Raw genomic sequence first — 26,177 nt, forward strand, 5'->3', positions numbered from 1 at the left:
TTTAGATTAAGACTGCTGCATGATAGTATGGCGGGATAAATTGTTTCATAAATCCTCCTTATTTATTATTTTATTTTATTCTATTCTCTTTCAACGCCAAAAATAGAGAGGCCAAATTTATTATCAAATTCATTTACGGGTACAGTATAAAATTATAATTATGAAAGCTTTAGAAAAAATTATTATGTATAAATTATAATTATTAGTTAAATTTATAGTTTCTAGATATAATGTAAGCAAAACAAAACTACTATAAATATTATTAACTGTTATGTTAGACAAAATTTAAACAAAAAATTTATTTTTCAAAAATAAATAATATTTATTTCGGTTAGAAACGGTTTTTTTTATAAAAATATTTTTTAGACTAATTGGTAAGATGCTTCTTTATTTTTGGTGTTGAAAGGGAATAAATAATAATAATAAACAAGGAGGGTTTACAAAGCAGCCGCAACACCCTTCAAGCCAACCAATCAAAATGAGAAAGTTACATATCAGATCCTTGAATATATTAGGTCATCACATTTTAGTCTAGTGCCGTTAATATATCAGGCGGCACTGATGAAACACTGTAATAAATACCTATTTTCGTAATTAATCTGTTTCCCATACTATTTTCGTGATTAATTATTTTTATATCATTTAGGTAAAAAAACCTTAAAATTGATATAAATAAAATGTTATATATATTTATAATTAAATTTAACTATAAAATATTTTAATTATTTAAATTAAATTTGTGTCTCGTCGAGAAGCTTCAAAAAAATTAAAGCCTAGGTCCATTTTGGACTGCTTTAAATATTAATAAACTATTAAAATATGTTTTAATCAGACAAGGTAAAATTACATGGTAGGTCCTCTACGGATTAAATTATTATTTTACTGTTAAATGTATCGATTAGTTCTTTAGCTGCTAAAAGACTCAAATAATGTCAAATTTTAATCGATAGTTAACATTCAGAAATGACATGACAATTATTTTATTCATTTTAGTTCAATTCTAAATAAAAGATTTCATTTATAGCACCATAAAATTTTGAAAATATTAATTACATTAAACAATAAATGATATTTTTAAATAGCAGATGTTAACTTTGTTAAATTTTGATGTTATTTGATTCTTTTATTAAAAATTAAGGAAATTAGTCTCTATATGTCAGATCAAAGAGCAAAATGATTATTTTTATTAAAAATTACATCCATTTCTATTGGTAAAAACTGGCGTACCTGATGGAATAACCAAATAGTTACAACCAGCCTACACGTGTACCTCATGCTCATGTACAAAGACCAATCTTTAACGGTAGAAATTGATGAAATTTTTAACAGAAATATTAATTTGCTCTTTAATATAACATATATAGACTAATTTGCACATTTTTTCAAGTAAATGAGACAAAATACAATCCGACTTTTAGTACAAAGGTCTCCATGATACTTTTACGGCCATCAGTGTTCATTAGAATTGTTCATGGATTGAACCGAGCTTATATATAATATCAATTCACTTTATGTTAGTCCAGTCTGACCCAACCCAAAATATCAATATAAATTTTGCTCAAATCCGCTCATATTATTTTAATATATATTACTTTAATTTAATATTTAATATTATTTTTATTTTATTTTATTAAAATTTTAGAATTTTACATTGCAACCAAAGCATCTATAATTAAACCAACAAATTCGGCAAGTATTTTTTTCTTTGGGAGATGTTAACAATAAAATTCAAAGTATATTGCATCAAATTTCATAATTAAATTTGATTCGCATAGCATATTTTTGGTCGGCTCATAAAAATTGTGTAACAGGTCCCTCTATTATAGAAATCTAATTAGATTAGTCCTTTTGTTATTAAATAGATCAATTTAATCCTAATACTATTTAAAAAAATTAAATAAGACCAAATTGAAAAGAGTTATCATTTACTGTTTAATAGAGTTAATATTTTTAAAATTTTTATGATTCTATAAATGAAATCTTTTATTTAGATTTGAATTGCATTTGAAAAATAAATAAATTTCAAGACAATTTTTATACAATAAATGTTAACTCTATTATAAGTTGGTCTTATTTAATTCTTTTAATAATATAGAGACTAAATTAATCTATTTAATAATAAATGGACTAATTTAAATCAATTCCTATAATATAGGGACTTCCAAGTTACCTTAATCTAGTGACGGAAACAGGGGGCTAGCAGGGGCCCCGGCTCCCCTAAAATAGAAAATTTTTCATTTAGACTATTTATAATTTATAAAATTTTAAATTAATAATGGTAAAATTGCACTTTGGCTTCTCAAAATGATAAAAATTTGATTTAATCCTTTAAAAAATATAAAAATATATACTATTAAAATGATGAAATTACATTTTTACTATCGTAAAAATATACAATTTAATTCCATTCTAATTTTTTTTTCTGACTCCGCCACTGCTTTAATCGAGATTAAAATCTTTGTTGTCATTGAAATTACAAACTTAAGTTTCGGCTCCATTATGTTTTGTTATGTATATTATGCAGTCCATGCGATAATTCCAAGCATTATTATTTTATCACTATGGAATTTTTTTGGGTATATCCTTAAGATTTTTCCAACTTTGATTTTCCTTGTTAATTTCCAAATATATTTTTATATTTATTTTGTGTGTATATATATATATATATATAGTTATCATAGTACATTTCAAAATAGAAGATTGCCTACCTCACATCTAAGAGTTGCAGAGCTTGTTCAAGACCTTCAATGGCGTTTCGTTTCATTGTCATCTTTGCTTTACTCAATGTATGCCTTTTAACATCTTTTGCTCTATATTCTTTATCATTTTTTTTCGTATTAGATCTTTTGGTATCCATTTAGGGGTGACGTCCGGAGATTGTTTTAGGAGACCAAAGAAAAATAATTTTTAGAAGGGTTAAAGTGTAATTTTATTATTATATTAACTTATCATTCCTTACAAACTAAAAGGATTATATAAAAAGAATTCCATTTTTCCCTCTGCCACTGTATCCATTGAGTCGAGTTAAACCCTTAAACAAGGAGTAAAGCTCTTCCGATGCTATTTCTTTTTCATTCACAATACTCGAATTCGAAACATTACTTAAGGGTCATTGAACTTCTTACTATTCAACCCATCATGCATTGGTTTGTCTTATAGCATCTTATGAAAATAGGGAAAAAAATTGTTGCAAAATTTGGAATTTAAATCTCGGACTTTTAAATGTTACCCTTTAAAGGTGACTACACGAATCAATTTAACATTGACTAAGGGTGGGTTTGGATGGGCGATTGGGTGCGGTGCGGTGCGTTTAGCTTACTTTTTGTCTCACGCTACAGTATCGCTATAGTATCTAATCTCACCGCCACCACTGTTTTTACACTAACCGCAGGTAAACGCATCACCCATCCAAATTCATCCTAAATCTAGTGTTAAACTAGGTCAAACCCCTAAACAAGAATTTTTTTTCACCTACAATACTCAAACCCGAAACCAGAAACGAATCTAGGGGACTGGCAAGAGCCCTGGCTCTACTTGGCCCTTTAAAATTTTTAAAATTTTAAATTAGTAAAGGTAAAATTGCACTTTACCCCTTAAAATGATAAAATTTTGATTTAATCCATTAAAAAATCACATTTTTACTATCGTAAAAATTACAATTTAATTTTGCCTCCCCTAAAATTTTTTTCTAGTTTCTCCCCTACTGGAAACCTTATTTTAAGGAGCATTGAGCTCCTTACTACTCGACTAAATATGCTTGGTTTACCCAAGGGTGAATTTAGAAAAAAAATTAAGAGGGCTTTGAATTAAATTATAAATTTTTGAGAGGTCAAAATATAATTTTATCATGTATCAATTTATGATTTGATCATTTTTGAAAATGACTAAACAAAATTTTTCTATTTAGGGGAAGCTAAAGTGTAATTTTATCACATATAAACCTATAATTTAATTATTTTAAGAATGTTGAAATACAATTTTCCATTTTTAGGGAGGGGCTTGCCCTGCCCTCCCCTTTGTATTCACCTCGGGTTTTACCTTAGCATCTTCTGAAGATAAGAAAAAAGTGTTGCGAATGTTGAGACTCGAATCTCAGACTCGTAAACATCACCTTCTAAAAGTGACTAAACGAATCAATTCAACACTCTTTTACTCTTTTTGAAAATAAAAAGTAGAGATTACAAATATTGAAATTCGAATCTAGACTCGTAAATATTTGACATATATTTTTATATCTATTTTTGTCTTTTAATTTAATTTTATATCTATTTCTGCAATTTTGGCATAGTTTGCATTTGGAGGAAGCAAAGCAACATTGACCAAAGAGGAGCTTCATTGGAAATCAGTGTTTCCACACACTAAAATGCCCAAATCTTTGCAAGCTGTTCTTCCAAATCCTGGTTTATTTATTTTCATTATCAACCTTTTTTATTTCTTTTTTACCCCTCAAAATTTTAATTTATTTATTTCTTCTAAGCTTCAATCATAGACAAGCACGGTATAAAAGAGTAATTTATTAAATATCCGATTTTTTTTTCTTATTTACAAGGTTTATAATCTCGTAAAAAAGTTAAATGTCTAAATTTGACTCAACTTTTTAGGGGTTGTTTTTAGAAGGGTTAAACCCTTCAAACCGGTCATATAAATGCTCGACCTTTTTAAAAGTGTTCAAATAAAGGTCAAACTTTTCAAAATGATCCAATAAAGGTCAAACCTTTTCGAAAATGCTCCAATAAAAGCTTCTCAACTGTCGTATATCATATTTCAAATTATATTTTTATTATTTTCTCTTCTTTAATACTTGATTCAACTATCATGTGTTTTATTCTAAACACCTCAATACTCGTCTAATTTTTATTACTAACTGAGTTGAAGTGTGTGAAAAGTTTTTATTTGAACACTTTGGTAAAGATTAAACTTTTATATGACCATTTTAAAAGGTTTAACTATTATGTATGTAACCCTTAGAAGGTTGGACCTTAATTTAAGCATGTAGTCCTCTTAAAATGTGTTAAACACTACCAATTGCTCTTAAGTTAATTTTTAATCCGTAAGTCACACACATGTATAGATACACTAATATAGCGAAAGCTTGCATATTTGAATCTTAAACTTATAAAAAATCGATTTTAAGGGAAAAATTGCATGAACTAATTAAACTAAAATTCGGGGTTTTTTTTATAATATTAATTTTATTATAAATTCTTATAATATCTGCTCTTTTTTTTATACAATGTCTATAACTACTTATAACCCATTCCCAACCCTTAAATAGGAAGATAATGCACTTCAGCATACTCAAACTCACGTCTTCCTGCACTGACAACAATATTAACGCCAATTGAGCTAAGACTCAATCGGCAACATTCGGATTTTCTATTATAACATATATATGAATTAATTTTCCGAATTGATTATTTAACAAATTATAAATGCATACTATAGGTGAAAGCATATCATTCAAAGGTGATGCTGATCCAGATAATGAAGGGGTAAATGATCCTGAGTTTGGTGCTTATTCCTACGGAGATGATTCAGAAAACCTTCTAGGTGTGTGTATATGCAAACATTCTAGATTTTGGTCCCTCTGTTATATTTAAATTTAAAATTTAGTCTTTATACTTTAATTTGATATAACTTAATCTTGTTTTTATTACGTAATTAGTAATTAGTTTAAGTAGTAATTTGCCTTTGTACTAATTTATAATATTACAAAATTCAAAGGGGCAATATAGCAAATTTCCCCTTAGTGCCACCCTTGATGAGTTAAAAGGTGTTTTTAGTAAAAAAATCCATGTTAGTATTTTAATAGAAATAATTATCAGTGATAAAAAGACCGAAATATGCGAAATTAAAATATAGAGACTAAACTGCAAATTTAAGCACAGTTGAGGGACCAAAATCCTAAATTGACCTTCGATTTTCATGCAAAGTAATAATTTTTGTGAACTTGATGCAGCAAATAGGAAAGCTTTGGGTGGAAAGAGCATCAATGATTATACAGCTACAAAGGAAACCATTTATTTCTTTGAAGACACTCTTCTTCCGGGTACGAAGGTGTTCTTACAGAGACTCTTACAAGAAAGCGACACGACGAAATTCCTGCCTCGGCAAATAGCAGAATCGACCCCGTTGACGAACGGTGAATTATCACAAATCTTGAAAAAATTCTCGTTGAAACCCGAATCGAAGAGCGCGAGTTACGTGAAGAACACGGTAAAGAACTGCGAGAGACCCGAGATGAGAGGTGAAACCAAGTACTGCGCCGCATCGTTAGAGACCTTCGTCGATTCGGGCGTCTCGATCCTCGGGAAAAACATCAAGTTGTTATCGAACGAGATCGGGGATGAGACGAAGAACCCGTCGTTTAAGATCGGTAAGGGAGTTCGAACAGTGGGAGGAAACGAGGTCGTTTGCCACAAGATGACGTACCCGCACGCGGTGTATTTGTGTCATTCGATTGAGGGGACCGAGGTGTATAAGGTTCCACTGGTGAGCGACGATGGAACGAAGGTTAAAGCGATGGCGGTTTGTCATAAAGATACATCGGCTTGGAGCCCTAACCATATAGCCTTTAAGATTCTCAAAGTTAAGCCTGGAACTGTCCCGATTTGCCATTTCCTTGGCCGAGATACCCTCGTCTGGGTTTCCAACTGAGTTTTTGGAAAGTTAGAGCAGTAGTCAGATGGTATTGTAACAGGATTGTACTGAAATAAAGTTAAACCTCTGAACCCTGAGTGTTACTTGATGGTCACTGTTGTAGCAGAGTGTTCACCGTCCCATATGTGGCCTGTATTTCAGTTACGCTACTTACGTTGTTGTTGTTAGTATTTTACCTTTCTCTTGTAATTCATAAAAAAAAAAAAAGGTAAACCTATATTAAGTGTGTCTTGAAATGAATAAAACTGAAACAGTGTTATTTTGATACCGACGTTTGTAATTTTATATTATTGAAATGTCTAATTTAGCCTTTAACAAGTACACTTTTTTTGTTAATTTGACTTTTATTTTTTCTAAAGTTAAATTTGATTATTAATATTTTAAAAGAATCAAATTGCTTTCTATAATCGAAAATGTTGACTAAAACATTAATATCTTAATGATGTCGGCATTGCGGTCTGCGTAACAATTTGCATGTATTTCATGTTGATATGATAATATTTGTCACATATGCAACCTTAACAGATAATTTAAAAATTATAAAATATTTAAAAAATCAAAATCTAAAAGTATATACAAATTTTCATAAAATTTAAAAAACTCATAAAGTACATGTGAATTACCATTCAAGTAGCCATGTTTAAAAATTTAACGTTTTAGTTAGTATTTTCATTTAGAAAAAAACGACTCTTTTGATATATTTATGGTCAAATTTAACTCTTTTAAAAGTTAGAGATTAAATTTAACTAAAAAAAGAAAAGGATCAAATTTACAAAGATATAAACGCTAAAAGCTAAATTTGATATTATGTCGTTTTATGTATATCATTACATGAAATCAAAGTATATTTACAATTTTGAAATTCATCCATTGCTTCAAATTACTTGAGAATTTATATACAGATCTTCGAGAATTGATATTGGGTCAATAAGATTTGCTTAAAAGGTCATTAAAATTTGACCTTGAAAGATAAATTTGATCTTTTTTGTGCTGACATAACTATCGGGAAAGTTGTATATGACCCACTCTTCAAGCTCATCAACCCCAAGAAGGTTATATCTGATCCACACTTTAAATCGAGCTTGAGATTGGACTCTACAAGGAAGTCATCATGAGATAGGCAACCCCAAGTTTATCTCCATCTATAAGTACCCATCCTCAGCGATGAAACCAGAAATTTTTTTAAGGGATAAATTTAAATTGTATATTTTTATGAGAACTAAATCAAATTTTATCATTTTAGAGGGTTAAAGTGCGATTTTACTAGATACTAACTTAAAATCATAAATGTTAAAAGGTCAAAAATAAAATTTCTCATTTTAAGGGTGTCGGGCTCTACCAACCCCCTAGCACCATCCAAGAAGACTGAAAGACAAGCACAAAATACAAAAATTTTGCTCTAATATTGCCTCAAATTTCTCCAACCACACAACCAAATGACTCTTTGCACCTCATACAGTGTGAACCACCTTCATTTTAACGCTTAAAACCTTGTGTAACCTTGTTGTTATAACAACTATTATAGCATTTTTAATTTCTATATAGTACTTAATTACATATATATATGTAATTTCAAATAAACCTAACTGAAATCATATTCAAACAATTTTATTGAAAACTTGACTCGTGAATAAATTTAGAAAATAAGTAATGCTTGTTGAATAGAATAAGTACATAATCAATTTACGTAATGAGATCTAGAGACTTTCATTGTAGCGTTTAATGCAAAATTAGTTTTAAACTATGCCACTTTTTCAATTAAGTATTTAATTTTTTTCATAAAAATATATATTTAAACTATTAATTTTATTTCATTTTACTTAAAAATGTATAGGCAAATTTAAGACTCCAAATAAAAACATTTAATTTAATTTTAAATTAATATGATAAAATTATATTTTTCCTAAAAAATAATTTTTGTTTAATCCTTTTAAAACTGATGAAATTATTAATAAATAAATAATAAAATTATATAACCTCTCAAAATTTTAAAATTTAATTCCAATCCCACTAAAAAGGATTTTTTAATTTCCTCTCTGAAAATATTTAACATCCAATATTAATAGTTTTCACTATCATTTAAAAAAGAACTTTAAATACCTAACTGAGAAAAGAGTACCGAATTAACCGACCTTCCAAAAATTTTAACCGTTAATCGAACCGATTTTTTTTTAAAAAAATTAACCGAACCGAAATTTTTTCGGTTAATAAGGTCGGTTAACCGAATTAACCGAAAATTATGTATTTTTTATTTTTGGTTAAAAATTACGCGAATTACCCGAATTATCCGAATTAACCGAATTAACCGAATTACCAAAAAATACCCGAATTACCTGAATTTTTTTATTTTTTATTTTTAAAAATTTAAAAATTTAAAAATTATTAAAGTAAATTGGGTTTTAGACTTTAGTAAATTGGGTTGTCTTTTAGTTTTAGTTTTATTGGATTGGGTAATTGGGTAAACTTTAGTTTTAGTTTTATTGGGTTGGGTAATTGGGTTGGGTAATTGAGTTTGGGCTGGGTTGGATAATTTTATTTATTAATTTTCTTGGTTAACCGAAAATTTTCGGTTAACCGACCGATTTCGAACCGAATTAACCGTTAACCGAAAAATCATAAAAAAAATTAACCGACCCCGACCGAAAAAATTCGGTTAACCGACCGATTTTATAGCTAAGCCATTAACATTTATCAAATGGTTAATATATCATTTGGTACTTTCAATATTTAGTTTTGGTACTTAAATATTTTTTTTCCATTTTGATTCGTAATTTTGTCTTTATTATTTAATTTGGTACTTGAATCAAACATCATGTGACCTAATAAGCATTTAATACTATGCTCGAGTAAAAAAGCATAAGTATTTAATTGGGAAAAAAAAAGTTTAGGTATCAAAATGAACATTGAAGCTAAATACAGGTACTTAAATGGGGTAAAGAAAAACTCAAGTATCAAATTGAAAAAAATTCAAATACCAAATCTAATCTAAGTTAAACTTAAGTACCAAATTGAACATTAAAAACAAACTCAGATACCAAATAGTCTATTAACCCATTCTGAATGCTGTATTTATATGCGAGTCACCGCCAATCCCCTAAGAAAAGAAAACAAAGAGACCAAGCTTTTACCTGAACAATGGAAGCAAAGGTAGGGAAATTCTTCGATTCAGTGACTAATTTCTTCTCCGGTTCAGATCAGCTTCCTTGGTGCGATGCTGATATCATTGCAGTAAGTTCTTTGATTTTTGCCCTTTTCTTTATTTCATTTTTGTTGGATTTTTCTTTATTTTTTGGGTTTTGTATTAATTTTCTATATGTCTAATGGATTTTGTTTTACTTTTCGATATGTTTTGTGGGTTTTGTATTAATTTTCGATATGTTTGGTGTTTCTTCTCAAAGAGCTTTGTTAAATTTTAGAGTAAATTCTTATAAACAAAAGCAATTGTAGTGGAAATAAACCCTGTAAGTAGTCTTTGTTGTTTAATTTTTAGATCAATCTTAGTATGAGTCATCTTGTTTTTCTTTTTAATTAGTCGTTTACTGAAATTTCTGCATCATAAGGCAATTTCATGTACTGGTTTCTTTTATGGTTCACTGATTGATTATGTTGTATAAAGCGAATGCATTGTGCTCGCCTTTATCTGATCCGATCTTGTTCATTTGCGTTATCCGATCCTTGTAGATTTTTGGAGACATGTATTGTGAAAAAGAGGGAGAGACTGAAAATACTCTAGGGCAATTTGGATTGTAGATTCGGATATCCAATCCGTTTTTTGCAGATTCGAATAATATTCGGTTTCGGGTTTTAAAATTATTATCTGCTGTGGATTTGAGTGATATGGATAGATACCGCCAATATCCATTATCTGAATTTGCATTGCTTATTCAGGTAAGGATGCGGATTTGGGTATCCTACCCACTGCCATTCCTATCAAGGGCTGTAGTATTGTGAAATTGGAACCCCTTTTTGGCCTTAACTTTTGGTTGTAATCTAACTGGTTTTGTCTTGAAACCTTTGTATTATGTGGAATTGGAACCCCATTTTGGCCTTAACTTTTGTGTTATGTGGAATTGGAATTCGGAATGTTTGGTTGTTGCTTTGTCTGCTTTAAAAACTTGTTATATGAATTAGCAAAGAGAAAAGTACCGATAAGGGTTGAACTGATGAAAAAGGTTTGTAATGGTTGGTTTTATGGTACTTGAACTAACTCATGGTTGGGGATTTCGTTCTCGATTTGATGCATGTTTATACATATTCACCACATCAAGTTGCTTTTATCTTTTCTACTGCATGTTGGATGATTAGGTGGTAAGTTCAGTCATTTTGGAGTCATGTTTAAAACCCCATTTCGTAGTTTGGTGACCCGACACTAAATGCCCTGGCTTTGTATACACTGGTAAAGACTATATATATTGATTTGATCTTATTACTTTTTTGTCTCGAAAATCATTCTCAGGGATGTGAAAAGGAGGCTGCTGAGGCTAATGGTTCTGATGAGTCAAAAAACGAATGTCTCACGCGTTTTTCATGGGCTCTTGTTCACTCACGACGAACAGAAGATGTAGAACGTGGTATAGCTATGCTCGAAGGTCAAATAAAGTTTCCATCTCCTTTTCATCTCATCTTCCTTTTAGACTTTTTTTGGTTGCAAGCTGTTGTTGAGGTCTATTGCTGAATATGTTTACCTGCCCTGATATGTTAAATTAAAAGATTTGTTACTTGCAGCTTCTATAGCCAGCACTACCGATCCACTGAAAATGCGAGAGAAGCTTTATCTTCTGGCTGTTGGGCATTTCCGAAGAGGTGACTATTCAAGGAGCAGAGAGCTTGTGGAGCAGTGTTTAATGGTTGATATTTACTACCCTTACCTTTTCTTATATTGTTACCCTCCATATATGCATGTATATTTTGCATTTTTCTTTCATGTTTCACCTGCGTATACGTAACAGAAACCATTGAATGTGTGAATTAAACATGCCGTGTTGTGTTCGTTGTGTTATTTTTGTATTTATTAAACATGCGTAGTTTGTATTATGTGCAAAATTACAGGGTCTACTTCAACTTATTTTCTTCATCCCCTGCATCATTGTGTTTTTCTTGAAGATTATGTATTCGAAGAGAAAAATTTTCAAATTATCTATGTTACTCGCATTTGAGTATAAGTGTCAGATATCTGTATGTGTTTGGCACCTTTTTTTCGATTTTATTCAAGTTTGTTTATATATTTGGAAGATCCTTTCAAATCTGGAACGCGGCATGTCAAGTAAAATGTAAAGTGAAGAGTTCGAACTTCAAAGTTACATTTTTTGGATTTTGAAGTGAAAGTTGTTATCAATTGGTCCACATATATTAACATGTTTTTCCATTGAATTTGGCAGGTAGAACCTGAATGGAGGCAGGCACAATCTCTGAAGAAGGCAATCGAAGATCGAATTACAAAAGGTAATTCAGCATTTATGTTTGGGGTGTAAACAAGATATATATGCTCTTGAGCTACTTGAATTTGTTCCAGAAGAACTTTAATTCGATTTGGTCATTGTTGAGCTGAGCTTGAGCTCGAGCTCGGTTATGAGACAACCAAGTTTGAGTAGTAGAAGTACCATGGAAACCCTTGTACTAGGAGTTGAATTGCATTTTGCCCCCTCTATTAAAAATAACAAATTAGTCCATATACTAAAAGCTTTAACTGGTCCTTTTGTTAAAATTTTCATCTATTTCTACTGTTAAAAACTGATTCCTGTGCATAACTGTTTGGTTATTCTGTCAGCCATGCTAGTTTTTTATAGTAAAAATGATTGAAATTTTTAACCGAAAGGACGAGTTTGCTTTTTGATCTCACGTATAATGATTAACTTGCTATTTTTTTAGTGAAGGAGGTAAAATGTATCTCCTAGTACAGGGGTCTTTCCATGGTACTTTTACCAATTTAGTATCTTAACACCTTATTCAAGTGTCTGACAAGCCTAATCGAGTTATTTTCTTTCTTTAATGAGGTATTGAAAGAAATCTTGATTTGAACTCAAGTTCAAACACAAATAATCGTATCTGAAAATGAAGTTAAGCTCAAGTTCTGTTTTTATCTCGGATCAAACACAAATGATACGAATGTTTTTGATGCAGATGGTGTGATTGGTATTGGCATTGCTGTTTCTGCTGCTGGGCTGATTGCTGGTGGCCTTGCTGCTGCTCTTTCACGAAAGAAGTAACGCCCCTGGGCCCTGACCCAAGCCCATCCCTGATCCCGACCATCTCATGTCGTATCATATAATATCTGTTAGGAACAAATCTTGAAAAATATTTTCAATGATACATCTTTTTATTTTCTCAAGTACCTAAAAGGCTTGTTTCGATCATATTTGTTGTCTTATCTTGTGATATTTTAAGTTTTATTTATGTAGGATATGTATTATAGTTTTTTAATAAATTATAATTCTTTTATTATTTGTTTGATACAAACGATTTTATCTTTAAAAATATATTTTTATTGTAAATTTAAAGTAATTAGTTCAAATAAATATAATATATGTTGATAATTTCTTACAAAATGATAATTCATCATGTTTTTATATTATGTTGATATTAATTTTTATTTAAATTTTAATTGTGTTTCCTATGCCATGTCCATATTATTATTAACTAAAAGTGGACATAAAACTTAATACAATCAAGTATAGCCAATAATCGAAATTATATTTAAAATTATAATAATAAAATAAATAATAAGTTTATAAAATAATTGAAATCATTCTAATTACACATAATTATATATATTTTTGGGATAAGAAATTCACCCTCAAATATTAATCTCACGTTAAATCGATCTTCCTCCTATAACCATGGTCTCTTCTTCTTGTACCTAAAACCTGCCATTCATAAATGCAATTTTAAATTAAAATTCTTAATCTACATTTTAATTAGATATATTCATGCACTTGGTTTATATTTATTATTGAAATTATCTCGTTTTTCATCATTTCGTATAAGCTTTTATGAAGTTTTTAAACTCTACAAATAAGATAAAAAAGAAGAGATGAGAATGTAAATCAAAATTATATTAATATTACAATGGATAAAAAAACAAGGATGTAAGCAAAGAGAAGCCAAAGAAGTTCGAGCTCGACTTGAAACTCAAAGCTCGGTTTGACATCAATTATTTTTCATTTTTAATGTTAAAGCTTGAATCAAGGTACAAAACCAACTTGTTCAATTGAGCTTGTCTACCTAGTGAAAATAAAGCCGCATTCAAATACTCGATCTCAAACTTGATTATATATGACCATGCTCTAAACTGAGTTTGAAATGGAATTTTTCAATACTAAATAAAAACAAAAAAGCTTGATTAGGATCATGAACTACTCGAGTCAAACATTAATATACTCGAATTCCATTAACTCGATAGTTGGAGATAAACTCAACTACACCAAATTTGAGTTCCTTTAAGAACTGATTAAAAAATAAAAAAGCTTGATTAGGTTCGTGATTTACTCCAATCAAGCATAAGCATAGTCAAATTCTATTAGTTTGATAGTTCGACCTCAACTCAAACATACCATATTTAAGTTCTTTTTAGAGTCGAACTTAAATGGCTTGTGAGAACACATATCTTAATTATACATATCTAATTGAATATATTTGCCTCGTAAAATCAAAGTCCTATGTATATACTCAACTTCAAACTTGATTATATATTAACCAACCTCTAATCGAAGTTTGAATTGAGATTTTCCAATACTAATTAAACAATGTCAAAATCTGCATTTAACACTTGTACTATGCGAAATTTGTGGAATAAGTACCTCTACTCGAATTTGCTCAAATTTAGTACTTATACTTTTCGAAATTTAAAATTTTGATCATGACACTATTTTTTTCCATTTGAAAATTCTGATGTGATTTGTGGAATTACATAATAAGAAAATATTTCAATTTTTAAAAAAATTGTCAGCACATGTGCACCACATGCCAAAAATTAGTAAAGTTCGGGTTTTTGGATTTTTTTGGCATGTACCGCACATGTACTGACAATTTTTTTTAGAAATCAATGTTTTCTTTATGTATAATTCCACCTCAATATATATATATATATATATATATATAAAAGTCACATCAAACTTTTTAAATGGAAAGAAGCGATAAAAATAATGTAAAGACTATAATTTCAAATTTTGAAAAGTATTAGATACTAAATTTGAGTAAAGATATTAATTCCACATGTTTCGCATAATACAAGTTTTAAATGTTAAATTTGACTTTTTAATAATAATTAGGCTCGTGATCTACTCCAGTCAAGTCAAATATACTATATTATTTGAGTTTTATGGCTCGAACTCAAATCAAATATATTATATTATTTGAGTTTCTTTTAGAGGAGAACCTAAGTAGCTTATGAACACATGTATCTTCGTTATATTTTGGTCTAAATTTGTAACAATAATTAGGATAATTTTACTGCAAGAATAAAGAAAATACTATCTCATACATGTGAAGGAGATAAAAGAAAATTAGGTTAATAAAAAAGCATACCATTTTCTCGGAGACAGTGGCATTAAGGTCGCCTTCCCAACAACTTTGATCCATTTCTTCTGTCTGCCAAACCTTCTTTAGCTTTGGAGTGCTTAATTCGTTTCTCGTATGAAATTCAATCAAACTCGGACATTGACTCAGTGTTATAACTTCCAATAATGGGAATTTCAAGGCATAACTCCCTGAGTCAAAATATAGGAGCATGGGCAGTTTATTTAGCTCCAAACAGACAAGTTTACTGAAAACAATGTCTGTCAATGTTTCATCTTCATCATTTGCAACAATTTCAGTCACTTCATCACACTCTCTTACACTCATTTTGGTGAGTTTTGTAAGTGTTTTGGCAGTAGATGACGAAATTATATGCTTCACACCATGACATTTCCATATATCCAAAGTGGTGAGATTTGAGAACGATGAAGATGGTGGTGCCAAACTGATCAACCTGTTACAATTCCAAACTACCAGAGATTCAAGATAGGGAGGAATTAGGTCCGGTCTCGAGTTTGGCTTCCATATATGACGCAGATTCGAAAGGAGTACCAACTTCAAGGTACGAATTCCTGATAGTGTCCCGAGAGGTTTTCTCGGATCGCCGACCAGTCTCTCGGATGGGAAGAGCTCTCTGAATTTACAACAACCAACATTAAGGTTGTCTAAATTGGTGAAGTTTTGGATGAATCCAAATGGTAAAATAGCTGATTCTTGATGATAACAATGCACTTGCAGAACTTTTATACTGCTGAATAGGTCAGGTCGAAAGACATTTTCGTCGCTTAACATTGAGATGTCTCTACTGTCTAATGTAAGTTCATCCAAGTTTTGAACTACCTGTAGCAAAGCAGTGAAAAGAAGCAAATCAATAAACTCTAACAGGGTAAGATTAATATAAATAATGTAAGGCTTCTATGAGTTCTGCTATGTATGCATATATGTTACCTTTTCAACCAAGAAGAGCGGCTGAGAAACAGTTCGTGTCTGCCTAGTTCCAAGAAGTTCTGAAGTGAACATCTTCATATCACCATAATGGTAGGTCACGATTCTTTTTAACATCGGCCATTCAGTTGAATGAACTCCCGGATAGAAACTTCTGAGTTTTTCGAGTCTCCAAAGTTGTAGAAAGGCTAGTTTAGGGAACACGAATCTAGTTTCTGGTTGAGGAGTTACATCCATTGCAACAATCTGTTCCACCCCACAAGTGTCTATTTCAAGACTTTCGAGTTCCTGGAGGCCTCTTGCAACCGAGGCCGGAAATAGGCTTTTCAGACTCTCAGATCCGAAAACATATACAGAGGTCAGATTCTTGAAACTGATCCTTTCTTGGGGATCCTTACTCCACACATGTTTCAACTGTGGTAAGTTAAACAGGTACAGTTTCTTCAATGGAATTGCTACCTCAGTCTTGTTTTCTTTGATATTGAGCCTTTGGAAATCGAAGACTTCTTCCAATGAAACACAATCATTTATTACCAGAGTCTGCAACCTTTGAAATTTTTCTACCATATTAAATGGAAATATGGTTTGTAGCTGTAAACAGTACTCAACTTCCATTGTTTTTAGTTCACTAAAGGAATTTTTGGGTAATTGATCATTCCATAACATTTTCAAGCTGCTCAACTGGGAGATTAACATCTTCTCCAAGCTAGGAAATGCTACCTGCATAATAGATTGTAATGATAAGAATTTGTGAAAACAGTAGTAGTGGAAAACAAATAAAATAACTCACATTTTCATCGAAGAGAGGTCGAATTTCGTTCTTCACAAAGTTGGAGATGAATGTCCCTAGTTTAGGACAATGCTCTATCTGCAATTGTTTCAAGGAAGGAAACTGAACAGCTTTTCCTGAGCAGAATCTAGTCAACTGTGGAAGGCCTTTTATCTTTAAGGAATGAAGATTTGGAAACAATATTTTCTCCATCCTTTCCTCCATTTTTGTTTCTTCAATGATTGCCTCGACTAGCTTGCATTCACTTATTTCTAGATGGATCAATTGCTCTAAACTGGCTACCATAGAAGATGATAGTAGAAATTTCAGATTACCACAATCCTCCACAGTGATGCTGGTTAAACTTTGAATGCAATTAGGGACTGATAAAAGCTGCTCTTGCCATATCTGTAATGTGCTAATTGAGGACAATTTCAAGCTCTTTAACTTGGGAAATGTGACCTGAAAAAGGGAAAGAAACAAAGAACCCTTCTATAGTTTCCTTGAGTAGAATATATATGCTTTTTGTATATAAGAAAACAAAAACTATCCATATCCATATCTCTATCTATATATCTATATATGCATGTGTGTGTATGAGTTTCTTCATTCACTGCATCTTGAATATTGATGAAAAGACATATAAGAAAAATGTCATGCCTCTAAGGTATCTTGGATTTAACATGCAATGTAAATGACAAATACAAAGAAGGATAATTTAGAGATAAGATCCCCTAAAATATTTAAGCAGTGAATCTGAGGCTATGATATGAAAGCATGATGCATGATACTAGCAAGGATCTTGGATTCTACTCTCTAACCATTTTGTAAAATATAGAAAAAACAAGAGAAATACCTTGTTATTGAAGAGTGTTGCAGTAGTACTGCTTGCATTGAAACTGATAAGCTTCGGTAATTGTTGTAGCGTCAAGGATTGCAACTGCTCGAACTCAATCGTGGTTGTTGTTTCATTGTCACCAACATCCCTTCCTCTTCCACCTGTAATGATCTCTACCATGTTTTTGCAGTCTACCACTTGAACTTCTTGAAGTTGTTGAAGGCCTCTGGCAATGGAGAATGAAAACAAATTCTTCAATTGACTGCAACTTCCCACATTTATCACTCTCAACTTGGCAAAGGGTTGCATTTCAAGCTGAGCATTACATATCTTCTCCAAGTTGATCAAATTATGAAGATACAATGACTCCAAGACAGGAAAAACATCAAGAGTAACCTTGTCAGTCAAGTTAACAATATGCTTTAGTCCCGGACCATTTTGGATATGGAGATACTTCAGCTGTGGAAAGCCTGTTGTACTCTCATCCAAATCATATAACAAATCCTCAACATACTTCAAATCATCTAGATACAAAACTTCAGTTCTCTTTAACAGTATTTGAACCCCATCATTCATATGAATGCTTTCATTGAGCTTGAGCTTCAATATTCTTGAGGCTTCATGCTTGTCTGACCAATCCCATGTGTTTCCTATCAATATCTTGAATCTTTGCAACTTCTTGAAGAAGAATCTCTTCGGCATATTACGATAATCAGGAATATGCAAGTTTAAACTGGTTAGATCAGGTAAGTGATTCAACTCACTGAGGCTAGCATGGCGCTGTGTTGTTTGTTCATCCTCCCATTGAGCAAAACTGTTACCGATATGTAGTTCTTCCAGTCGAGACAGGTTTGATATTACATTAGGGGGAATCGCTCTCAGTTTGGAGCAATTATCCAAGTTTAACACCTTTAGCTGAGTCAATTCCCCTATTTCTTTAGGCAACTCTTCTATGATGGAATTGTTGAAGCTAAGGATTTCGAGTTTCTTCATCTTTTCAACCATTGCCAAGTGCTGCAAAACGCATGACTCCAAACATAAAGTTTGAAGGTCTCCCAATGAACTGAGTGATGAAGGCAACGATGACAAATGCTTCATTCCTTTCACGTCTAAGACTTCCAATGCTTCCATCTTCGAGAAGAACTGATCGGAGATTCTCAAAACGGGATTGTTGTCGTAAAGTTGAAAAACTTTAAGTTGTGGACATTCGAGTTGATCAGGAAGTATAACAAAATCGTTGTAAAACAGCGAGATTGCGGTGCAGTTTCTTAGCCTACCAGCATTCGGCAACTCTCTTTGTCCAATTTCATTTCTCATCAAGAACATTTTTCCCTCCCTGGATGCTATTGATGCAGCAACTTCTCGAATCACTTCATGCATTGCAAATTCCTCAGCCATTCGACCATCAAATAGTAAACATGAGGATTTGAGGTTTTGTACCAATCTGTGTAGTCTCTGAATCGCTCCTTCCACTGTTGTAATTCCTTGAAACAAACCGAAAGCCGTACCATATTTCAACATGTCGAAAATGGTAGGCTTGTATGGCATAAGACTACAAAGCTGGAAAGCAGATTTAAGTTCATCATTAGCTAAATGATTGAAACTCAACTCTACAGCCGAGGAAGGATGAGTCGTTAGCTGTTTCGAAGCGGATTCCCATTCAGAGAAATCCTTCTTCTTCAAGGCATTTGCAGTTGTTACAATGGAAAGTGGCGAGCCCCGGCATCCCCTACATACATCATGAGCTTTGGACCGTTCACTGGGATCTTTAACTCTATCACCGACCATTTTATCGAACAGATTCCAGGCTTCTTCTTCTTTTAGAACATCGACTTTGAACGATTTGTCAACATTCATTTCACATAAGACATTGGGATCTCTTGATGATAGCAGTATCTTACACCCTCTATGCTGATGATCTCCACATACAATTCCAACATCATTCAAGTTTAAACTTGTCCGAATGTCATCCAAAATTACCAAAACATTTTTCTCCTTACTCAATCTATGTCTTAGCTTGGTGGCTCTTCCCTTAACTGACTCCTCTTCAAAGTTGAGACCAAGACAGTCTGCAATCTCTGCTTGAATGGTCTCAACATCTGGTGTCTGAGTTACACTTGAAAGAGCTACCCAATCAAACACCTTGTTTGCCTTAACCATTTTAGCCACTTGTGTGATGAGTGTAGTCTTCCCAATGCCAGCTACACCATACACACCAATGACCTTCAAAGTAGCATCTTTTAGTGCCACCAGAACCTGGTTCACAACCGCCTCTCTCGATTCAAACGCCATGTAACACTCGGAGGGTGTCGCCCATCTCACCTGTGGATCAAAAGGGTGAGCAACTTTGTCTTTGAATCCACTTGCTTCATCTAGAAGCTTGTCAATGACCAATCCATCCTCCTCTGCTTTCTTGCTGACCTCGTACCGGTACTTCAAATTTGGAAACCAACCAAAGAAACACTTAGGTTCCTCACCCAAGGCTTTCTCAGGCTCCTCAGCTATGGGTCTAGCTCGGTCCTGCCAGTCCTTCACCACCTGTATGATTTCTTGACCGTTTCTTGTTGCAAGAGTAACAGCAGATTGCACTGTCTCCCATTTGAATTTCAGTTGCCTAACTTTACTGTCACGGTTCGCAGCCTTTCTCTTGTAGAGAATGATGAAACTAGTTTCACGTTTGATGGGTTTAATGAGAGCTCTAACAAGGTTCCAAGCTATATTAGCCTCGTCCATTTTTTTTTTATTACATAAACAATGTGGAAAAGCAAAAGAATAGAGAGAAAAATGAATGGCAATGTGAGAAAACAAATGGGGCTCAGAATTTGCAGTAGAGAATGTTGAGTTGCTTGTTATTAGCAACAAATATATAAGGCAGAATTGTAGTAAAATTCAAGCTACCATTGTTCTTTACTTGTAGTAAAATTCAAGTTACCATTGTTCTTCTTCTTACGGTCCGATCATCTTTGCTTTGGGGAAAGAAATCCCTTGCTTTTTTTCATAAATCTTCCCTTTAATGTCTGCCAAATTTTGTTAGTTTTTCATAATAATTAAATAAAAGTTTATCGGGAGGGGATAGGCTGTAAATTCAAAGTTATGGCAATCCTTCGTGACCTTGAAATGGCACATAATAGAGGCTATGATAAGGTAATTATTGAAACTGATTGTATGATGGCAGTGGAGATGGTTAAGGAGGGGTTGAGAAGTACACCTTCAATGACTATAGGTCGGAAAATAAAAACTATGTATCGACATTTTGTGGTTGTCAAATTCCAATTTGTGCATAGAAAAGGGAACATGGTTGCCGACTAGTTAGCAAGAACTTGTCTCTCAAATAAAGTGAACTTAATTAAAGATTGATATTCCCTCATTCCATGTTAGGAAATTACTTTTAAGAGATATCAATGTAAGAATGATTTGAAATAAGACAATGTGATGTATTCTCTTATTTATAAAAATAAAAATAAAGACTTAAATAATTTCTGAAGCCTAATCCTGACAATTATTTTTACATAAAAGCTTGAACTTTTCTTTATCCAAGTTTATCCTAAACTTAACTATCGTTTTCACATTATAGCTTGAACTCTTTTTATCTAAATTAATATCTAATGTGAGAATAATTATCAAGTTCAAACCCCACATAAAAACAATTATCAAGCAAAAGACTAATTTAGACACAAAAAATTCAAATTCCAATATAAAACAATTACCTAATTCAGGCCCTAATGTAAAAATAATTATGCAAAAATATTTACCTAAGGCCAAGTTAAACTCAAATAGTGATTTAACCTTAAAACAAATTTTCAAAAAAGTTAATTTGATGTGAATTCTTCATTTCTTGCGCTTAGCAATCTTATTTCTTACATGTAACTAACGAATATTATATTTTGTTTTTGTGTTTAGAATGTCTTACCTTTATTCTTTGCTCAAAGCATCTTCTAAGCGTGAGTTAAGCAAATGGGTACAAATATTAGGCAAAAAGCTGCAGAGGAAGACTAAAGCATAATCACCACTTGGGATACCACTTAACAAAAAAAGAACAGGATGAGGTGCCCCAGAGCAAACGTTGAAAAATTCCGTAATTCCAGTAAATTTCAAGCACCAAATCTTAAAATCTCTTGTTACAAATTGATTCTCGTAATAGAGTTCAAGTTAGTATCTTCTCCTAGGACTTCGCGAGCGATGTGTCCGTCCAGCTCTGCAAGGTAAAGAGTGTTGTTAGATTAAGCATGACAGGTTTCATTCAGCAGCTAAAAGTATCTATCTTCAAACAGAAGAACTATGGCATTTGCACCAAATCAGTAATAACATCTCAGTCTAACTTGAGTTCAATCAGTTCAAGTTGTGTAATGCGGAATACAGTGCAAAGAAAAGTACCATCAAACATAACTTTTGCACAAAGTTGATATCCATGATCAGGGGCAAAGCCATGAATTTTTTTGGGAGGCCAGGATTAAGTTATATATTTTTAGAGAGCTAAAATGCAATTTCACCATTGTATTACCTTATAATTTTACAATTTGGGGGGACTACAACTTTACCATGTATTAAATTATAATTTCATAAATTTTGGAGCTCTAAAACAGAGCTTTCCCATTTTAGGGGTCAAAGCCCCTGCCTGCCCCCCTCCCTTCGCCCCTGTCCATGTTGATATGCTTGGACTAAGTTTCAAGATTTGGGCAAGGTTGGCAGGCACGTAGCATCTACGTTGAGCTAGTCTAGGTCGTACTAAGGTCATTTGAAATTTGGATTGCTTCAGTTCAAGGCTTAACATGTTCTGGATTTAACTTTGGTTGGATAAATAAATCATCTTTTCACCAATTATAAATGATATATTTAACAGATCAAGCAAAAGTCAAAAGCATATTAATAGAGGCAAACCTCATATTTTTTCTCTTAGAGGCTCCAACACTGGGTCCATTGCTAAAGGCCCAATCAACATTCATAGTCTGCGTAAGAAGTTCTGCTCCATCCATTGCAGATATGGCATTCTTTGCTTCTTCAAACTTTTCGTATTCAATCAGTGCATATCCCTAAGTGGAAAGATGCACGTTAGTTTTGCTTGAACAAAAACATAATATAATAAGAAAATACTGCAAAAGAAGGCAAAAGTTAGTCAAAGAATTGCCCTTTGGATTCTTATCTTCAATCATCGCTATAATATAGCAGTATTGAAACACGACAAACTAGCATTAGGTAACAATCTAAAGTGGTTAGAAAAATGCTAAACATGCTGATACATGGCCAACACACACACACATGCACGTGCAAGAAAACAAATGGTTGCCTGAACCAATGGTCACTAAGAGAGCTACATCGCTTTACTATATTGCCTACCTTGACAAATCCAGTGCGACGATCAAGATTTAAATGCAAATTCTTGATCTCACCAAATTCACCAAATGTATTGTGCAAATCATCCTCTTGTGCTTCCTCATGTACACCAGTGACCAAAATTATCCATCCTTCAATAGCTGCACATTGATGAATGATAAATAAAGAAACGGTTACTACATGAGGAAACTAGTTTACAAACATAAAGGAAAATCTCATTTCATTCCTGGACACAATTGCTTGTCTTGATTTGACAACATGTAGCAAAACAAGGGTTGTCCACGGAAAGGTCGCAAGCCTCTAAAATAGCTGGATAGGCTGAAAATTAGGTTCAAAGATTACAATATAAAATGTCTAAAGCACTCAATTTGGTGGTTGAAACATGGAGCACCAGGTAATCCAGTGCTCAAGCAACAGTATAGGGCTTTAAACCACAACGATGGAGAATCACTTGACACAACCTATCTAGAAACAACAATAAAAAGAGGGGAAACCAAGAAGAATAATAGAGGAGAAGCAGATATAAAAGGGGAAGAGAAAATAGAAAGATGAATTAGAGAGGAAGAGAGAGACTTCAGTATGTATTTTCTTATATTTGCTATACAGGTCATCCTACAATATATATCAGTGTTCTCCGCGTTTAGCTAACAAATTTAATGATACTGCACCTCACGAATCTGAGATTTAGAAGGTTAAGAAGTTCCAACAGCCCAAAAGACAACTCATTTGAACTTAATGATATTGCACTTTATAATTCATTGGATGTGCATAATGTGGACCAAAAACTTGTGAAGCATCTGCCATCAAACTTGTTCAAGTCTCATAAATGAACTGAATATTTTTCTTCTTCAGTCAATATCTCTAACGAGAAACCCAATAAAGCATGCTCTCTTAATAATGGGTTTCTATGAAGTATAACATATTTAGAAATCATCCAAATTATCCAACTTAGGGAATTGAATTTAGGAACTCGAAGTTTAGAAGAATAGGAAGTCCCAAGTTCCAACAGTCCACAAGACAACTCAATTTGAAGTCAAATTTTGAAATAACATGTTAAACCTCGAACTAGAGATCAAGGCTATGTTGGGAACATGAATTTGAAGATCGGGATTTCATTTTCTACATAAATTGTGAGAAAGAATGAAAGAAATCCATTCATTATGTAAAAGTTAGTTGAGATTCAATATGATTATATATTTGAAAGTCACAAAAACACTAATTTCAAATTCACTATCAAACAGGCACCCAAACAAAACTATGAATTTGGGAATAATTATGAGCAATACATTTATATGTATTTTAACAAAAAATACTCACACCCTTTTTGAAATTTAAGTTCCCAAAGGCTAACTAAGGTATTTATTTTATAATGAGATATTTCTTTTCACTAAGTTTAGCCTTTTAAACCATTTAGTAATCAGTAGCTTTTACTTGAAACCTTTTATAGAACTTCAGAAAACTAACACTTAATTCTTAGAGTAAACACACTCACCATTGCACAAAAGAAATGAAACCAAAACCCTATTCATGCTTTAACTGCCAAATTGCCGAACTAATTTCAACCAAATTTATTCTAAAATTATTGATAAAAAATTTAGATCAATTTAGTAATTATTTTATCTTATAGGCTACAAAAAAAAATCTAAAAAAAGGAGACAGCATAAATAAACAGATAAGAAAATTTAGGGTTTAGCGGAGGTACTAACATCTCTGGGGACCGGGGCCACCGTCAGAGCCGATAGAGTCAAAGTCACGGGAGGCGAGATGGGAATGACGATCGGCGTCGTCCTGGCGGAAGCCACGGCCTTTAGTCTTCTTAGGGCCAGAAAGAGAAACGGAAGCGCCGCCAGTGATGGCAGACTTGAGCTTAGGCATGGAGGCTTGAGGTGAGGCGTCACCGGCGGCGGCGTCCTCGTCCATGAGGTCGTCGTCCTCCGGCTCGAAATCCACGGCCTCCACGTCAGCACCCGCCATCACGTGATTTAACGTGATTTAACGATATCACGAAATGAAAATTTTCTTTTGTCCCCAAAAGACCTAAGTTCATTTGAGGTTTTTTATTTATAGTAGAAGAGTTAAACTGAATTTACTTTTTACCTTTCTACTATTATGAATTTATTACTGTGTTTGGGTCTAAGCCCGGCCCGATTTGGGTCGGATTTGGGTTATTTTTTTATTCAACCTATATTTTTACTTTTATAAATAATAAAAATTATAAATATTTATATTTATATTTATATATTTTTATAATAAAATTTAAATTAATTTTTTGTTTTTTAAACTGCAAAATGGGCTTTTAGAACACTTAGTTTATTATTGCATATATTTAATATGTTATTATTAGACCTGCTCATGAGTCGGGTTACTTGTTCAAGCCCGAAAGTCCATTCGAAATTTCGGAGAATGTGGATAAAAATATTAAGACCAAAAAATGGGATTGGACAAAAAATTAGGCTCCTTTAAAATATGGATCGAACTTGAACATTCAATACCCGAGCCTGGCCCAACCCGTTTTTAAGTTTATAATACTTTATATTATGTAATTTACAATATATTAAAAAATAAACCTATACTAAATATATAATACTACTCTAATGTAAACATTAAAATAAAGTTAAGGTGACTATATAAAAGAATTCAATAAATAAAAAATATATTATTAAATATTAAAATATTTTAATATAAATATTTTAAAAATAATTAAAAAATAAAATAGGTGGGCCTAAAATGGGCTTAGTTAGTCTTTTGTAAATATGGACGGGTTTTAAGCCCATGTTACACGTCGAGCTTGGGCAAACATAAAGTATGTTAATATCATTCTTAGGCCTGACCCATAAATACTTCTAGTTATTATTAATTAGTTTCAAATAATATATTTCATTATTTTTTATATGTTATTTTTAAATATAAATTTGTGTTCTAAATATGTTGTTTCCACACGTATCCGTGTGTAATAGAATTTCTAGTATTGTATTATTCTTATACCTAATATAAAATGACTTTTTAAAATCATACACATCTAAGTTAAACCGGTCTAATCATATTCACATTGCCATCACAATGTTGGCAATGTTGGCAAAAGATGAGGCCCTAAGATTTTGAGCATTAAAGTTCAAGTCC

The 26,177-nt window shown here is 32.2% G+C and overlaps 4 protein-coding genes across 4 annotated transcripts; 2 read left to right on the forward strand and 2 right to left on the reverse strand.

The window, feature by feature from the left end:
- The first annotated feature begins 5,432 nt into the window (after positions 1-5,432).
- Positions 5,433-6,910, forward strand: LOC105781736 (BURP domain protein RD22). The gene is made up of 2 exons (XM_012606245.2): positions 5,433-5,550; positions 5,960-6,910. Exons 1-2 carry the CDS (start codon positions 5,433-5,435, stop codon positions 6,655-6,657), a joined length of 816 nt encoding a protein of 271 aa, XP_012461699.1. The 3' UTR covers positions 6,658-6,910.
- A 2,818-nt stretch (positions 6,911-9,728) lies between these two features.
- On the forward strand, positions 9,729-13,098 carry LOC105783154 (mitochondrial fission 1 protein A). The gene is made up of 5 exons (XM_012608424.2): positions 9,729-9,888; positions 11,117-11,249; positions 11,386-11,507; positions 12,039-12,102; positions 12,781-13,098. The coding sequence occupies exons 1-5, from the start codon at positions 9,796-9,798 to the stop codon at positions 12,864-12,866; spliced, it is 498 nt and encodes a 165-aa protein (XP_012463878.1). The 5' UTR covers positions 9,729-9,795; the 3' UTR covers positions 12,867-13,098.
- A 266-nt stretch (positions 13,099-13,364) lies between these two features.
- On the reverse strand, positions 13,365-20,542 carry LOC105783152 (disease resistance protein At4g27190). The gene is made up of 5 exons (XM_012608422.2): positions 17,745-20,542; positions 16,910-17,350; positions 16,123-16,839; positions 15,184-16,014; positions 13,365-13,523 (listed from the first exon to the last, which is right to left on the reverse strand). The coding sequence occupies exons 1-5, from the start codon at positions 20,457-20,459 to the stop codon at positions 13,467-13,469; spliced, it is 4,761 nt and encodes a 1,586-aa protein (XP_012463876.1). The 5' UTR covers positions 20,460-20,542; the 3' UTR covers positions 13,365-13,466.
- A 1,177-nt stretch (positions 20,543-21,719) lies between these two features.
- LOC105783829 (RNA-binding protein Y14) lies at positions 21,720-25,108 on the reverse strand. Its single transcript, XM_012609501.2, has 4 exons — positions 24,764-25,108; positions 23,061-23,197; positions 22,605-22,756; positions 21,720-21,921 (listed from the first exon to the last, which is right to left on the reverse strand). The coding sequence occupies exons 1-4, from the start codon at positions 25,029-25,031 to the stop codon at positions 21,876-21,878; spliced, it is 603 nt and encodes a 200-aa protein (XP_012464955.1). The 5' UTR covers positions 25,032-25,108; the 3' UTR covers positions 21,720-21,875.
- Between the last annotated feature and the right edge of the window lie 1,069 nt (positions 25,109-26,177).

The sequence above is a fragment of the Gossypium raimondii genome, chromosome 13 (genome assembly GCF_025698545.1).
Source record: "Gossypium raimondii isolate GPD5lz chromosome 13, ASM2569854v1, whole genome shotgun sequence".
Taxonomy (NCBI): Eukaryota; Viridiplantae; Streptophyta; class Magnoliopsida; order Malvales; family Malvaceae; genus Gossypium; species Gossypium raimondii.